Here is a 16,098-nt window from a genome sequence, read left to right on the forward strand (position 1 = left end):
AATTCACCTGCCATCCTCCAAAATCTGCTACCACTCAGAGGCAGCAATACTAATAACTATGTAATCCCCTTACAGTCACTCATCCACATCTCACATCCACATAATCAAGGGCTCCCAAAGCAGAGTTGTTACAGAATAAGCAGCCTCTTCATTTATCAGAGTAGAAAGGACATAAAGAAAGGAGAGTTGCTGACTGCTTGGGACAGAAAGTGGGAATTATATAAAATGTATAACGTATCAGTACAATCTGTTCTCATCTATACTTGGTAGCAACCTGGAGTACTTCTATTGACTCCAGCAAGTCTAGTTGTGCAATTTGTCCAACAGAGGGCAGTAGTATACATACTAACCAGTTCATTACATATATTTGTTTGAAAATTGGCTCTTGCATAACTCCTGCTCATGAATTATTGTATTATCTTTACATATGGCAGCTCTTCCATGTGAGGTTCTTTATAGCTTTACCTAATATAGCAAGATGTATTAATATTTTAGATACTTTACTTAGAATGTGATTGGAGCAACTCTCTGATACAAAAACATACATCTGAGATTCTCCTTTCTGCTTCTTTGAACTTCCACCTCACTTCACTGCACCCCTTCCTGAACATCAATGCCCTTACTGCAAAAAGACACATCCTACAAAACTGTGTTTGCAAAACTGCAACTATGTTGCCTATAAATGATTAAATGCTAAGAAGGCTCAATAAGATGGCACTATTCCACACTGTACCTTGAAGAGACCCTTTTGAGAAAGTTAGGATTGATAAATCTGATTGTAGGATGGATTTCATTATAGCAGACATAATAGGAGCTAATATTTTAATCTGTTGGTGATCCCTTTTTTGTAATGGTGGTGGGACAGGAAGATGAAACAGTGGCAAGACAGAATATTCCTAACTGTGTTGTGTTTATTTTACTCTTTCATATTATTAATTATTATTTCTTGTTTTTATTACAGCAGTACCTCGGAGCCCCAGTTATGGACTGTTTGCTCCAGTTTGACAAACGAACAATTGAAAACATGTTCTTTTTAATGAATTATATACATTTACATGGTGTTTAGCACTTATTACAAAATCAATTAAAGATTTGTGTGCTGTTTAGTATTAGTGAGTGTATTCAGAAATATTACAGTAATCATTGTTTTCTGTCATTTGAGTATTGGGTAGCTAAATATTTTATTGTGCAAAAGGCAATTTAAAAATATCCTAAGAATTGTAGGATGTGCTTTGTGTGTGTGTGTGTGGGGCGGGGAATACTGTGCAACTGACTTGCAAAAATACATTTACATAATGTTAAGGGTGCACCAGAACCAATAATAAAACATAAAGATTTATTGCTCAAACCTAGGCACAATGGTCCCTCTGTGATGGGTTCCTTATTGTCACAATTTTCATGTTCTTTCAAAATTTCTTCTGAAAAGAGGTTCCTTGTTTTGGTTAAAAAAAATATCACTGCTTTGCTGTTCTCATCTTTGTTTCCTTTTTTTCCCCCTTATAGTTAATTGGTTAGAAATATTTTAAAGGAAAGCTGCCTGCAAGAGAACCACTTAGCATCCTGAATCCCCAAGGTGTTTTAGAGAGTGAGTTGTGTGTTGGGGAAAACACGCATTATGGAGAGGCCTTCTCGGATTACTTAATTGAATAACACTAATAAAAAAATGAAATTTTCTTTTTCCTTCCTGCTAAACTCTTTGTGATCCACTTGTCTTTATTATCCAAACTCACGCAGAGAGATAAAGAGGAGACAGGATCTTGTTTCAGGGGCCCGTGCCATAAACCTTCGCTCGGGCTGGAACGCCTGCCACTGACTTCCTATCTCATCTTAGTTTCCCAGGTATCACTCCACACTCCTCCGATTCCTATCAGCAGTGCTGCCCGAGTCCTAAATATCCGCCCATTTAACAACTCCATCATAGGTAGAAGAAGGTCTGAAGGCAGCAGGGCACGGCCCAGGGCAGCTTTCACAGCGCTGCTTAAGGTTAGGTAGCTGGTGCAACCTGTAGCACTGGCCATTTCTAACGCACGAGCAGGCTGCCTGCCACATACTGCCCCCGGCTGTTTCACTGGTTGGGGGTTTGTCCCGTGAGTCCCTTTGCTATTGTCATGGTCTGACTGAGTGGCAGGTTCGTACCCACCCTAACAGTCTCTCGCTCTATCTTTTTTCCTCCCCTTCTACTAGGCTCAGGCTGACCGCTCTCCTCACTGCGTTAGCGGGAAAAGGCTTCTCCTTACTCAGAACCTGAGGCCGTGGCTGCCTCCCGCTGCGACGCGGGAGGGGAAAGTGCCTCCCTTCGGGCAGGGGAGGCTCAGCCCCTCTCCGGGGTTGCACTGTTGGACTGAGCCTCGCCCACCTTCCCCTGCCCGCGTTCGCTGCCGGGCCGGGACGTGTGGGGGGAGCCTGAGCGGGGCGGGTGTTACCTGCGCGGCGCAAGGCCGGGGGCGCTCGCTCGCAGGGCTCTGCACCGCCGGCTTCCCCGGGCAGCACCTGGCGTGGCGGGAGCGGGGCTGCGCCGGGCTGAGGGGCTGGCGCTCAGCTGCGCTGGGCTAAGGCGGGCTGGGGCCGCGCTAAGCGCTGGGGGCTGTGAGGCGGGGGTCTGGACTCTCCTTCCCCGCTCGTTGCCCCCCAAGCCCAGGGTGCCAGGCGGAGTCGGCTCTGCCAGCGGGCCGGGCCGGGCCGGGCCGGGCGGGGCGAGCTGCGGAGCCGCCCCCTCCAGCCCCGAGTCCGGCTCTCTCCGCGGGGCGTTGCGGTGCCGCCCCCCGCGTCAGCCCCGCTCGGGGAGGGGGTGAGGAGGCTCCTTGGTGCCGCGTCGGGAGAGAGACGAGCGGGGAGAGCGCGGCGGCGGCGGCTCCTCCCGGGAACAAAGAGGAGAGCGCGGCGGCCAGATGGTGAGTGACGGCGCCTCTGACCCGCTCCCTGAGGCGGGAGGGTCCGGATCGCAGGGGCCCGGCCCGGCGCGGGGCGCAGCCAACCCTAGTTCCCCACAGGGCCGGGCCCCCGTGAGGGGGCGGAGAGGGCCCTACGGAGCCCCTAGGTGGTGTGACAGCCTCTCCCTCTGGGACAGCGCCCCCAGGGACCGTCACCCCCCTCCCCAGACTGGAGGACGGTGCCGCACCACCGCCCACCCCCGCGGGTCCGTGTCACCCCCTCTCCAGACAGGTATGGTGCTGCTACTCCCAGAGACCCTGCCATGTCCCCTCCAGACAGGGAGACTGTCCCCCCCAGGATACAATACCTCACCCGTCACACCCACATATCCCAGACAGGGATATGGAGCCACACACATGCACCCCCAGACATAGATACAATGCCCCCCCCCCAAGGAAGGTGTCAGCAACCCCCTCCCCAGACCATCACACCCCCAGAGACAGGAGGCAAAGCCCCCCCCCTCAATTCTCAGGCAATGATATAGTGCCCCCCCACAAGTTTGTCCTCCCTCCCCAGAAAGAATGTCACTTGCCAAGAGCGTTCCCCTCCCCCACGGTGTGTCATTTCTGCTCCCCACTGCATGTCCTCCTCTTTACATGGAACAGAGGTACACATGCACTAATATATGCCAAACATATATTGTGCATGCCGTGTATGTATGTATATGTAATAAAATGTATTTTATCTCTGGAAATATCTAAGTAGCTGACTAACATTTTAATAACAAAATCCAGAGAATGAGATTATGAATGCTGTATGTGCAGATTTATGTCATACGTCCTGCACGTCTTATATGAAAAGTGAATATATGCCAGTTTCTCCGTGTCTGAAATGAATTTTGAATATAAATTTTAACTCTGTTTCTGAGACAGATTGTGTGTCTGTTTTTTGTGTCTCTTTCTCTCTCTCTCTAGCCTCACAGTGAACTCTAGAGAAGCCCCATGTACCTAATAAAAACCTATATTATGTGTCTAGTAGTATTACACCAAACAGCTGTGTTTCTTAGCTTCAGGTACTAGAAGCTTTGTGTGACCAGCTAGTCACTCAAAACGTCTGGGGTAGTGGTGGGGAGGAGAGGGAGAGAGAGAGAATGTAAATCTCTATGTATACATATTATGTGTGCATGTGATGGTGAAGGATTATGTGCTAAATAAGTGATTTTCTTGCCTGTTGAGTGTCCTTGGTGTGACTTCCCAGCAGTTTACTGTATAAATTAAACTGGATGCATGCTGCCTTTGCTCCTGTTACTGGATACATTGCATTCATGCTCTACTACTAGTATTCCAGCAGTTAATCTACTATCAAATGATTTTAGTAATAGTGCTGGTATTACATCCAAGAAGTGCCACAAAACTGTTATCTATAATCTTTTCAACTTCTTCAGTAAATTTTAAAAGCTTGTGTATTAGTGTCAGTTTTCAAGACTGAGATGTAATAAATAAATAAATAAATAAATAAATCTTGCTCTTCTTTTGCTTCTCAAAAACTTCACAAATTAGATTTTTTAAGATCATTCTAGACTAACATCTGATCCTGCTAGCTACTCTCTGATGGTAGACCCTTTAGTCCTGTAGAACAGCTTGCAGGCTTGGGTCTTATTTTTATTCTCTTTTCTTTGTTATATGTTATGGAGAGGGCTGACCTGTCTAATATTAAACAAATTGTTTAAGTTATAAGTTTGTCTATTAATTATGTAATCTCTCCTACAAGGACAAATTTCTCAAACTCTAAAATGGTTTAAGAAAACTGAAGGTAGTTAGCAATTAAAAGGAGACAGAACTGCAGTTTAAAAACCTTAATTGTTACTGTTGATCACCATGCTTGAGCTAAGTAGCTCACTAAATGCAGATAAGATTGCCATTATGATGTCCAAAGATAATTCTGTGTTGTTGCCTTTTGTAAATTGCTTAGATTTATAGAAAACCTTTAGCTGTAATACTTTGAAGTATTATTAAACATTTATCAACAAACTAAATATATGTAGGGATTTGTCTTGGATTAGACTGGAGATTTTTTAGTTTTTGATGTTGCTTTGTGCAGGAATCTTTTCAGTGGAAATACTTTTGTGGACTCTTCTTAAAAGAGCTAATTATTTTTTCCAGATTTTTAATGCTTTGTTCTTTTTTTTTGTTTGTTTTCTAAACAGTTTCAGAGCAAAGTCTGAAAATCTGAAGAGGCATGGATGTAACATGATTCCCTTTAAGTATTCAGAACAGATATGAATTTTGCAAAAAAAAATTTGGCGGTAAATTAGATAAAAATGGATGAATCGGCTTTGTTGGATCTGTTGGAGTGTCCTGTTTGCTTAGAACGTCTTGATGCTTCTGCAAAAGTCTTGCCTTGCCAACACACATTTTGCAAACGTTGTTTGCTAGGCATTGTGAGCTCTCGAAATGAGCTTCGTTGCCCAGAATGTAGGACTTTAGTTGACTGCAGTGTTGATGAACTTCCCAGTAATATTCTGCTGGTTAGACTACTGGATGGCATCAAGCAAAGGCCCTGGAAACCTGGCACTGGTGGTGGGACTAGTTGCACAAATGCATTAAGGGCCCAAAGCAGCACTGTTGCTAGTTGTGGCTCAAAAGACCCACAGAGCTCTCAAAGTGGACAGCAGCAAAGAATACAAGCACGGAGTCCCCCTGTTAGAGTAAGTATCCCTTATAAGTGATAAGCCATACTTACAGGTAGCAATTTGGTTTTGATCTGTTGCAATCACAGCTCTTTCCAGATTGGTTCAAAACAGTTGAATAATAACATTTGCTTCATGGGGGAAAAAAGGGTAATCAAATGTCTCATCTGCAAAAGCAAAATAGTAACTGTTCATTCCTGACTATGATTTAAATCAATTTTTCTGTGTAACAAAAACTAAGCTACTGTTGCTAGCACATTTCCAGGGAAAACATCAATATTTGTCACTTTCTTATACTATATCCTTGACTTCAGTCTTCACATATTTTATAATGCTAGTTACTGACTGCTGGTGAAAATGTTTGTAGCCAAAAGGTAGGATGCATTTATCTGTTTAAAATTCTTAATTGTTCAGTTTAAAATAGTTGAGGGGGAAGAATATCAGCACATGACCTTAATATTCCCATTGACACTAAGGAGGAAGTTAAATAACTTGAAGAAGACAGTTGGTATGAAATGATTGTTTATAATGAACAATCATTTAGTCTTGCTAAAAATATTTAAAATTGTTTGTCATTGTTAACTCTAACTCCAGAAATTGATTTTATTCTAGATTTTTCTGGCTTATATTGATTTTTCTGTATGAACAAATATTACAATCAGATTTCCATAAATTTCACATAATGGATGTTAAGCACCTAGGTGGAAATTCTTGCTTAATTGAAGTCGATGTGGATTTTGTCATTGACTTTAGTGGACCTAGGATTTCACTTTTATTTAAGAACCCTAGAATTGGTGGTGGTTGATAATTTAGCTCTATTATTTCACTTTATTTTTAAAAGGGCATATTTTCTAAGTATCTTTCATAAATTTTTCTATCATGTAATGGGTTGGTTACTTCCTTTTTGATTTTTTTGATTTTTTTATTTTTGATTAGTAACATAAGGATCATTTTCATGCAAGTTTTCTGTTTAGTTTTCAGTATAGTAGATGGATTAACTAAACTTAAATTATTTGGAAGTGTTGTATTCTCAGTGTCTGAATACATGGAAAAGTCTCTTGATTATTGTATTTAATATCTCCCTGTGATGTTGATATTTGAACTTGTTCTGTATTTATGAAATCCATGCACTGAGAATTGAGCTTATTGGCTTCTTCTCTGCTTCTGTTTCTTTTTGGCATTCATTCAGCTTGTAGAATGTTTCATGCCTTATAATCAAAACTTCAGTAGCTTGATTTATGATTTCTTCTAGAACCAATAATTGAGTAGATCATTTTAGGAGATGACTGATCCAGCTCTGTTTTATCTAATGACTGAGCAGATTAGCTTCTTTTAAAAGGTTTTGCAGCACATTTAATGAAACTTGTATATGCAGAGCTTCTGGGTATGAACTGAAATTGGCTTAATGATTTAAGTGCTTTACCTGTATGAAGAATGCAATGTATTTTGAGAAATGGCCTGATGAAGTTGGAGAAAGGGATGCAAGTATTAATTTTAGAGGGCTATTCTTTACCTCAGGTAAATCATCTACATATTTAGTTTTCTTGCTGCTGAGGAATCAATGATTTGCACTGGATAGTTTAAATCAATGGTTCTCAATCTTTCTAGACCTCTGTACCCCTTTCAGGATGCTGATTTGTCTTGTGTACCCTGAGTTTCACCTCACTTAAAAACCATTTGCTTACAATCAGACATAAAAATATAGAAGTGTCACAGCACACTATTACTGAAAAATTGCTTACTTTCTCATTTTTACCATATACTTATAAAATAAATTGTGACCCCCAGGGTGAGAAACACTGATATAGTGTATATAGAGTAGTATAAACAAGTCATTGACTGTATGAGATTTTAGTTTGTATTGACTTCGCTAGTACTTTTCATGTTGCCTGTTGTAAAACTAGGCCAATATCTAGATGAGTTGATGTACCTCCTAGAAGACCTCTGTGTACCCCCAAGGGTATATGTACCCCTGGTTGATGACCACTGGCTAAAATAATTACTGCTTACCTGAATTACTGGCATTTCTGAGAAGTCACTTATGTACACCTCTAAAGTTAAACTGTGCTGAGAATATAAAAGGTGTGGATTCTTCGACCAAGTTTATAATTTGACCTTCTTTATATTCTAATAGTCACACTATGGTTTTCTTTAGAAATGTGAAAAAGTAATTTGTTATGTCATTTTCTGTAAAGTGTCTGATGACTTGTATTGAGTATGTCAGTAATAAGTACACATATTGATGGGGTAAAAAAACAAAGATGGTATAACAATTTTTATGCATAAAAACTGAACTTTGTAAAGAAACAATAGCAGTCACAAAAAGACCTTCAATCTCTCCCACAACCCCAAAGCAATTTCACATTACCTCCAGTAGCTACCAAAAACTTCAATTGCAAATATACAAAATACCAGTATAATTTCTTTACATGTAATCCTTTAGACCTTTCTAAATCCAACCATTTTTTAAAAAGTAGTAATTTTTATAAAGTAAGAGATTTATAGTTCATCAATGTGCTATGAGCTTATTCAAATGTTCTTCATAACTTCTCAAAGGTTTATGGGAAAATTAATATTGAACATTCCCTTCTTTTGAATTCTTTAGGTTTAAATATACTACAATATCCTGATGTTGTGCAACATTTGTGTTTCCACATGTTGTGCAAAGCAGAAAGTGATAACATATGGAATGTTGCATCAGTTTATTAGTTATGTTATACCATGTGCCGTTAGAATTGTGACCATGTGGTTCCCTCATGCAGTTAACTGACATTGAATGAATATTAACAGCAGACTTGAACATTTACAATATGCTACACACATCTTTTTCCAGAGATCTAGGGTTGCCTGCTTGACATAATATACACATTCCTGTTTTATCTTTGGTTTTGGGATGAGGGAGGGGAAGGGTGACCCACAACCATTCACCCATTCCAGCCTGTTGAGACTCTCTCCCTCTCTCTCTCTCTCTCTTTTTTTTTTTTTAATGGAGGGGAGGAATATCAAAATCAGGTGCTTGCTGTGTGAAGGGAGCAGTTACCTAGTTTCTTTATTGAAAGTATAAGAGGAAGAGAGTTTAGAAAATCTATCAACAAAAAATCGGAAATGGCAATTTATGTAGCTACAATGTTAAACTGAATGCAGAAGTTGTTACAATAACTGTAAAAATAGGGGTGGCTGCACTGCAAATGAATTAGAAGGTTTCTTTACTGGACATTGGGTGTAGAAAATTCTTTCTAGATGAGTGGCAGAATCAGTAGATTTCTTGAGCTCTGAAATTTTACAAAAGCAGAAGCAACAAGTGAACGTTGCTGTTACATTAAATGAAATGAATGTAGGTGAGGGTTGTCAAGTCAAAAACATTCTGCTTATACCCTAAGGAAATATTAAGCTAATAAATGCCCTTTTAGAAGATGCTTAATTTTCCAGAAAAGGTTAATACATCATGCACTGTTGCATGATTTTCTGAACTGAGTGTGTGGGGGTATGATGGGGTAGGGGCAAAGTTGCAGTGTGTCACATGTTACAGTTAAAGGGAAGCTGAGACAGTTACATGTAAACATGCAGAAATGAAAATTACAAAATGTTTGATAAGGTTTTGTAGACCAATGTATGCAGACTTTTTTTTTTCTTTTTTCCTCACATGCTCTTAAAATGTATTAATTCCTGTTTTTACTCTTAAAGTTGATTGTTAGGTATTTATAAATTCTGAAATTAAGCAAGGTAACATTTTAACTATTTCTATATAACTATTTTTCATCATGTTACATTTGATTAAACTTCAGTGACAGTGGTATCTCTAGCAGGCAAATGAATTGTCTCTTGTGTTGTCACTGTGTGTTTCTAAATAACCAAGCAAAGAGAGGAGAGGACAAATGAGGTTTGTGCTATGCCAGTGGACTGGCATTCAGAACTTTTAGGTTCAGTTCCTTGGTCTGCTACAGATTTCCTTTATAACCTTGCATACGAACTCAAGTCTATTTGTGCCTCTGTTTCTCATCTATAAATAGGAATGATAATACTTCCTTAGTCTGTCTCTCAGTTGAGTTTGTATGCTCTGTGGGGCAGGAATTGCACATTAGTTTCCAAATTGGGGCCACTAGGTGCTTCTTTAGTAAACACAGTTCCCACTTTCAAAATTCAGATTGAATTTCAGTGTAATTTACAGATTGCTACAGATAGATGTTCACAGTACATTTCCTGTGCCAAGGATTGTCCTGTGGCTTGTGTTAAATTGTTGGAGGGATTTCACATTGGTTTTGGACAATTAATAGTAAATTAGATAAATATCTCAGCAAGGGGGAGGCAGACATTTTTTTTAATCTTTAGAAACTACTACTCTATTTTTTGCCTTGAGAAATTTGTGTCTGACTGCAATACGAGTGTGATTATATTATTGTGTTTTGAAAATGAATAAAGAACAAATATATACTATGAATTCTACTGCTAATACAGAAAAGTTTTATTCATATACTTTGACTCGATGGCACACTTCAACTGCATGCTAGTCTTAATTAGTACTTTCTTGATGAAACAGCTGAATAATTACTGTTACCTAATCATTTAGAAGACAGTTATCTTTTAAAGTAATTTTTTACCATAACTTCATGATACAGGTTATTTTGTTTGGAAATAACATAATGTGTATGTGACATTCAGAAACATTACATCTCCTTTTTTGCTGATACAGTAGAACCTCAGAGTTATGAACTTCAGAGTTACAAACTGCACGATCAACCAGAAACCTCATTTGGAACAAACAAAAAAACCTCAAATACAGTACAGTACCGTGTTAAACGTAAACCACTAAAAATAATAAAGGGACGTTTAAAAAAAGGTTTTAAAGATAAGGAAACTCCCTGAGATTGTTTCATTTACATTAAGATGATTAAAAGCAACATTTTTCTTCTGCATAATAAAGTTTCAAAGTTATATTAAGCCAATGTTTAGTTGTAAACCTTTGAAAGAACAACCATAACGTTTTGTTCAGAGTTACAAACATTTCAGAATTATAAACAACCTCCATTCCTGAGGTGTTCTTAACTCTGAAGTTCTGCTGCAGCTTTTGTTTGGTACCTGTTGTTCCTAAATATGTATAGCCATAGGAGCAGCGGCAGAAGCAGCCAAATCAAGAGTTGCCGCACTGGAGGTGAGGGAGTAAAATGGAGCCTACTCAATGCCATCTCTCCTACTGGACCCAGAATTGTGCAAGGGAGACCCCCCCCAATACACACACTGGCAGCTGGGTGGTACCTCAACCCCTAATTGCATGGAAAAAAAACTTGGAAAAAAACTAGAGAGAGAGAAACAATCCAGAAACTACAGCCCTTTGAGTAGCTGCAGAAGCAGCCAAAGCAGAGACATTCAAATAACTTTCTACAATTTTGACTGAACTTTCTCTGCCCTGTGCTGATTGCCTGTTTGCTCCAACTCTCTCTTTACCTCAGCTTTACTCCTAGCTTGCCCCTTCTTATACTTTTCATCCCTGCCCTGTCCCCCTCATTCCCTTCCTTTTAATGTCCCCTCTGCCTTCGCTTTTCTTTTCATTTAGGTTTATCTGCTCGTAACTAAACCCACCCAAATAAATAATTAAATAATTTTGATAAAATCACAGAAATAACATAACAGTTGATGCCATCACATTGTTCAGTCTCTTATATGTTATATTCCTTTTCTCTATCTTATGTATCATGTCTATTCAGACAGTAAACTCTTTGGAATAGGTACTCTTTGCTATTTTAGGTACAGATCCTAGTACAATGGGGACCCATTCTTGGTTGGTCCTTATGCACTATCCTAAACATGATCAATAATTAGTAAAATAAGCAGAATATATTTTTGTTTCTGTATGTTTCAGTAGATGGATATGAAAGCCTCCCAGTAAAATTAATAGGGTAGTGTCAACAGGTATATGGATGAAGAGTGCTGTATAAGAGTTTACGTTGTTTAATATTTTGTCTATTGCATATTTTGTTTCTTCATCCTGTTCAAAACTTTCTTTTTTGTAATGCCTGACTTTCTCTTGAAGGGGAAACCTATCCTGTGTGACAAGATGTGAATGTCTCAAAATAGTTAGTGGTTCATTTTTCTTATGAGGTTTCTAGGAGCTTTGGAATTATCTAATCCATTTATCAGAATATACTAAACTCTAGAGGAAAAACATCTAAGATAGTAGACTGTAGAAAATAAAATGGCCACTCACCCATATACCCCAAGCAACTTGTGACTGAAGCACTCATGGTTTTCTATTATCAGAAGCTAAATTAGTGTGGAAATGTATGTTCATACTTTTAGCAGTACCAAAGTAAACCAATTCTTGTTGAAGTCACAGGTTCTCAGCCTTACAGCTGCAAAAAATAGACATTTGTATAGTCTGAAAATTACAATAGCATACATCTTGCAAAAGCTTCCAAAATGGCCATTAGACTTTTTTCACATGATGCACTGGTAATGTTGTTCGGAAAGGTGCTCCGACTATATCTAATCAACTGAAAGGTTGAATACTTTAAAAATATGTAAACGGCTATATTTTAATATAACAACTCTTACTTGTCTTGCGATTGTCTGCTCTTTGCACCTTAAAAATGCTCATGATTCTTCAGAGAGTTCACATACAACAAATCACATTCATTACTCATGCAGATATGCAAAATTATAGTTTTATAATCTCCTCTACAGAAATTTATTTGTTATGCATATATACATTTTGATAAATGTATAATTTGATAAAATGTATAATACATAATTTGATAAATTTCATAATTTGAAGGATATTTAGAAATAAATAGATCTGTCGTTCTCTCTGAAGGAAAGAAAATCTGTCACCTAGATTTTTAATCAGCTGCTAAAATAAAAATAAGCCAATCCTAAAACAGTAAAAATTTCCACTGGGCTGCATATACCTGAACCATTCAAGAGCAGTGAAGCAGTTTTCTCTACAGATGGTGTTCTTTTGTAAGATAAACCACCTTTGTTCCATGTCACTGACTCATTTCTTACAGGTGAGGTCACTCTGCTCTGGGTATGTTGTTCCTTTTTAGAAAAGGGAAATGGATGCTGCACCATTCACATTCTATTTCTCACAGTCCCGAAAAGAGGTTTAAAATGTACATTAAAACCTTTTTCAATAATTAAAGCCTTTTTTTGCAGGCTCTGTGAACCATAAATTAACAAAAATGCTCTGTTTTAGGACCAAAAAAACTTCACTACTACAAGATTTTCAAATTGTTTAAATAAGGGAAAGGAGACTGGTCTTCTTGTTGAGCATAGATGTAAGAGTATCAATATTGAATAATTGGAAACAATAGCTCCCAGTTATTCCTCACCGATATGCTAATTTGGTTGTTAAAGTACGCATACTATAGGATACATAGTCCTATTTATATCTGGTTTAGAAAAACTGAGAAATTGCGATACTTGTTTTAGATTTTTTTTGATCAAGGAAGTCTGAGGATAAAGGGTATCTAAAGAATATTAGATGAGTGTCTAGCTTGGCATAAGTAGGGCATAGCTGTTCTAGAAGCTTATTTTAAATAAACACAGTAAAGACAAAGGTACTGGGATATGGTAATATGGTTTTGAAGTAGATACAGCTTTTATACTAGATCTTTAAGTTAGCATATAATAAAATCAGCTTCATCTGGTGGGCAACTCTGTCTCTCTCTCAAAATTTAAGTAATAAGTCCATAATATTGCATGCTTTCTTTTTCTTTTTCTTTTCTTTCCATACACTAACAATCAGGCACCTCCTATGGATCTACTGTTACTGGAGTGTTGATAGGTCTTCAGAGGAGTCTCTGAACCCCTATCCTTAATAGCACAGTTAAGCCATTTTAAAAACCGGTTTAACTTAAAACAAGTTTTAAATGCATAACCTTATTAAGTTAACAAGTGTTCACTCAGGCCACCACATTCTACAATGTTGTGCTACAGGAAAAGGTGTTGACTTTGCAGGCAGTCTTCTGGTAGTCTCTACGGTGATCTTTTTCTTAAAATGTATTGTTTTACCAGTGATGGCAGTGGTGGGATTATTGGTGGTACAGACAAGGTGTCTGTTTTTGTACTATTCTAGTGTTTAGCCCATTTAGAGGGAGTCTAGGTGACATAATGAGTAAAAATGCTGGCAGCTACTGATACCTTTTCCATGCTAGAGCTCCTGCCCGGAGCTACTTCTCGTGGTGCTGGAATAGGGGAAAATGTTAATGAAAAGGTCAGTTTAGATAAGAGGTTACAGTTAGTACCTGACGAATGACTCAGCATGTTGTTAAGGATTATTGTGCTACTGAAAGATGAAAGACATGACACCTAGGATGTATAGTCCAATCTGTAGTTTTAAAGTTAACTTTTATTTAGTATGCCATGGTCTGAGAGTGTTCAGCTCCAGATCAGCTCCAGTAGTGAGGTTTTCATTAGGATGAAGACCTTGAGGAGCACATAAAAAACAATTCAGTGCTTCTATTAGAAGTTTTATTTAACAAGACCAACAAGTTAATATTAACTATAATTTATTAACAAGACAAACAAAATGATATACACTGCAATATAGCAAAGGAGAGAGAGAGAGAGAGAATACGGAATGTGCAGTACTTGCATTATTGACATCATCCCTTGGGGAAACTCTGAAGTATCAGGGTGATGAAATGTCAAATGTTAGTAGGTGGTCATCATCCTGTGTCTCTCAGCACACAGGCAGGATAACATCATTTATAATATGTTATACTGATGCCCCCTGTACCTTATACATATTCATGAGGTTTTCAGCCCCTTTCTCCTTATCTGAACTTCCACACTCCACTTCTGTTGAGATTCCCCAATTTCTGTTGGTTAATTAAGCATTTACATCAATTAATTGCCATGGTATGTATGTGGTTAATATATATGTATATATGTTTGGTTATATTTATTCTCTAAACTTATCCTAAAATACAAATAATCTTTATTTGTGGTTTCATATGTCATACCAATCAACTTTTCTATGAGTGGGCTTATCTTGTGACTTGGTGTCACTTGCCTTTTAGTTTCTTGTACAATATCAAGCTACTAATATCAAGCTAAGCCTTAGTTATACCAAGCAACCTATCATACTTGCTTTAGGCCTGCTATTAGTCACTTCTATCACTTTTCTTACTCTAATCTATCTACCTACCTACCTAGTCATTCTTTTAGTGATCATAATTGGTCAGATCTGTAACCTTACACACATACATACATACATATATGTATGTGTGTATGTTTATGTGCAAGGCTACAGACCTGACCAATTGTGCTCACTAAAGGGGCACACTCAGATCAGATTTTGTTCAAAATGTAGGTTCTGTAGAAATAAGATTCTGCAGACCCTAATAGTGAAAACATTGTTCGAAATAAGGAATGGAGTCTACTAGCCATTCACTACTAGCCTGTTCTAGCTGGTAAAAAGCATTTCTTGTGCATGTTGCAATGTGGGAGCTTAGTGTCAGCAAGAAATCTAAGAGTACTCAGAAAACTGTAGACTGAATTGACCAATTGTGGGTGTGTATCTTCAGCCAGACATTCAGTTAAATTTGTGTTTATGCATTAGATTACCCAGAAATAATGTGTAGTTATAGGAGAGAAGGGGACCAAGGACAGATTCTTGTAGAACCTCCACAGAAAGTTGGGGGCAGGCTTTGCGGAAGATCCTGTGAAGGACATGCTGAAGGAGTAGTTATAGAGAGGGAAGAGGAGAACCAGAAGACAGAGTCATGGAAACCAGGGGAAGAAAAGATTTCAAGAAGAGAAGAGCATCTTTGAAAGTTTCGAACATGGCTGATTGGTCAAGGAGAAAGAGGATGGAGAACTGGTTTGGAGCTTTGGCTAGAAGAGGTCATTAGAGACTTAGGCAAAAATGGTTTCAAGGCAGTACAAGGGGAAGAATCTGGATAGGAGAAGGTCTAGGTTGGAATTGGAGAAGAACTCCAGAAAGACGTTGTAGACAACAAGATCATTGAGCTTAGAGATGAAAGGGAGAAAGGAAATGGGTGGTAGCTGAAGAGGCAAATGGGGTCAAGGATGGTATTATTAATGTGGGAGAGATGAAAACATGCCTCTATCCATAGGAGCATGAGAGGTTAAGAAGAAGAATAAGGGAGGAGATTAGTGTAGGCATGAGAGAGATCAGGAGACAGCATGGGACTACTGGGGCAATTGAAAGGGTTAGAATAGGAGAGCAATCAAACTTCAGCATCTGTGACAAGGGAGGAGAAGGAGAGAGTTGTAGGAGGGAAAGGGGTAGGTCACATTATATTTTGGTAATTTTCTCAGCAGAAATTGGTGGACTCCTGTGCAGGCAGTATGGGGGAGCATCACAGGAGTGAAGTAAAAGGTGGCAAAAATATAGCCAGGAATGTGGGGATGGGATTCAGTTGAGTTGGAGAAGTAGTGTTATTTAGCTAGCTATACGGCAAAACTGAAGTAGGAGCGAATTAATTTATAGTGGAGGAAGTCAGCCTGGTCATGGATTTCCACAAGAAATGCTCCTTCAGAGTGAAAGCAGGAATGGAGGAAGCCAATCTGGGGGT

The 16,098-nt window shown here is 38.9% G+C and overlaps 1 protein-coding gene across 4 annotated transcripts in view; it reads left to right on the forward strand.

Annotated features, from left to right (window-relative positions):
• The first annotated feature begins 2,667 nt into the window (after positions 1-2,667).
• Positions 2,668-16,098, forward strand: part of SH3RF1 (SH3 domain containing ring finger 1) — a 152,873-nt gene continuing 139,442 nt past the window's right edge. For 3 of the 4 annotated variants that reach the window (XM_067551754.1, XM_067551755.1, XM_067551757.1), the window contains exons 1-2: positions 2,668-2,891; positions 5,078-5,578. In XM_067551754.1, coding sequence (XP_067407855.1) covers positions 5,192-5,578 — 387 coding nt within the window. In that variant the 5' untranslated portion in view covers positions 2,668-2,891; positions 5,078-5,191. Of the gene's footprint in view, positions 2,892-5,077; positions 5,579-16,098 lie in introns of those variants that run through there. The other variant, XM_067551756.1, reaches the window with a different exon arrangement.

The sequence above is a fragment of the Emydura macquarii genome, unplaced genomic scaffold (genome assembly GCF_026122565.2).
Source record: "Emydura macquarii macquarii isolate MOO-44397 ecotype Brisbane River unplaced genomic scaffold, CSIRO-AGI_Emac_v2 contig_1363, whole genome shotgun sequence".
NCBI classification, from domain to species: Eukaryota; Metazoa; Chordata; order Testudines; family Chelidae; genus Emydura; species Emydura macquarii.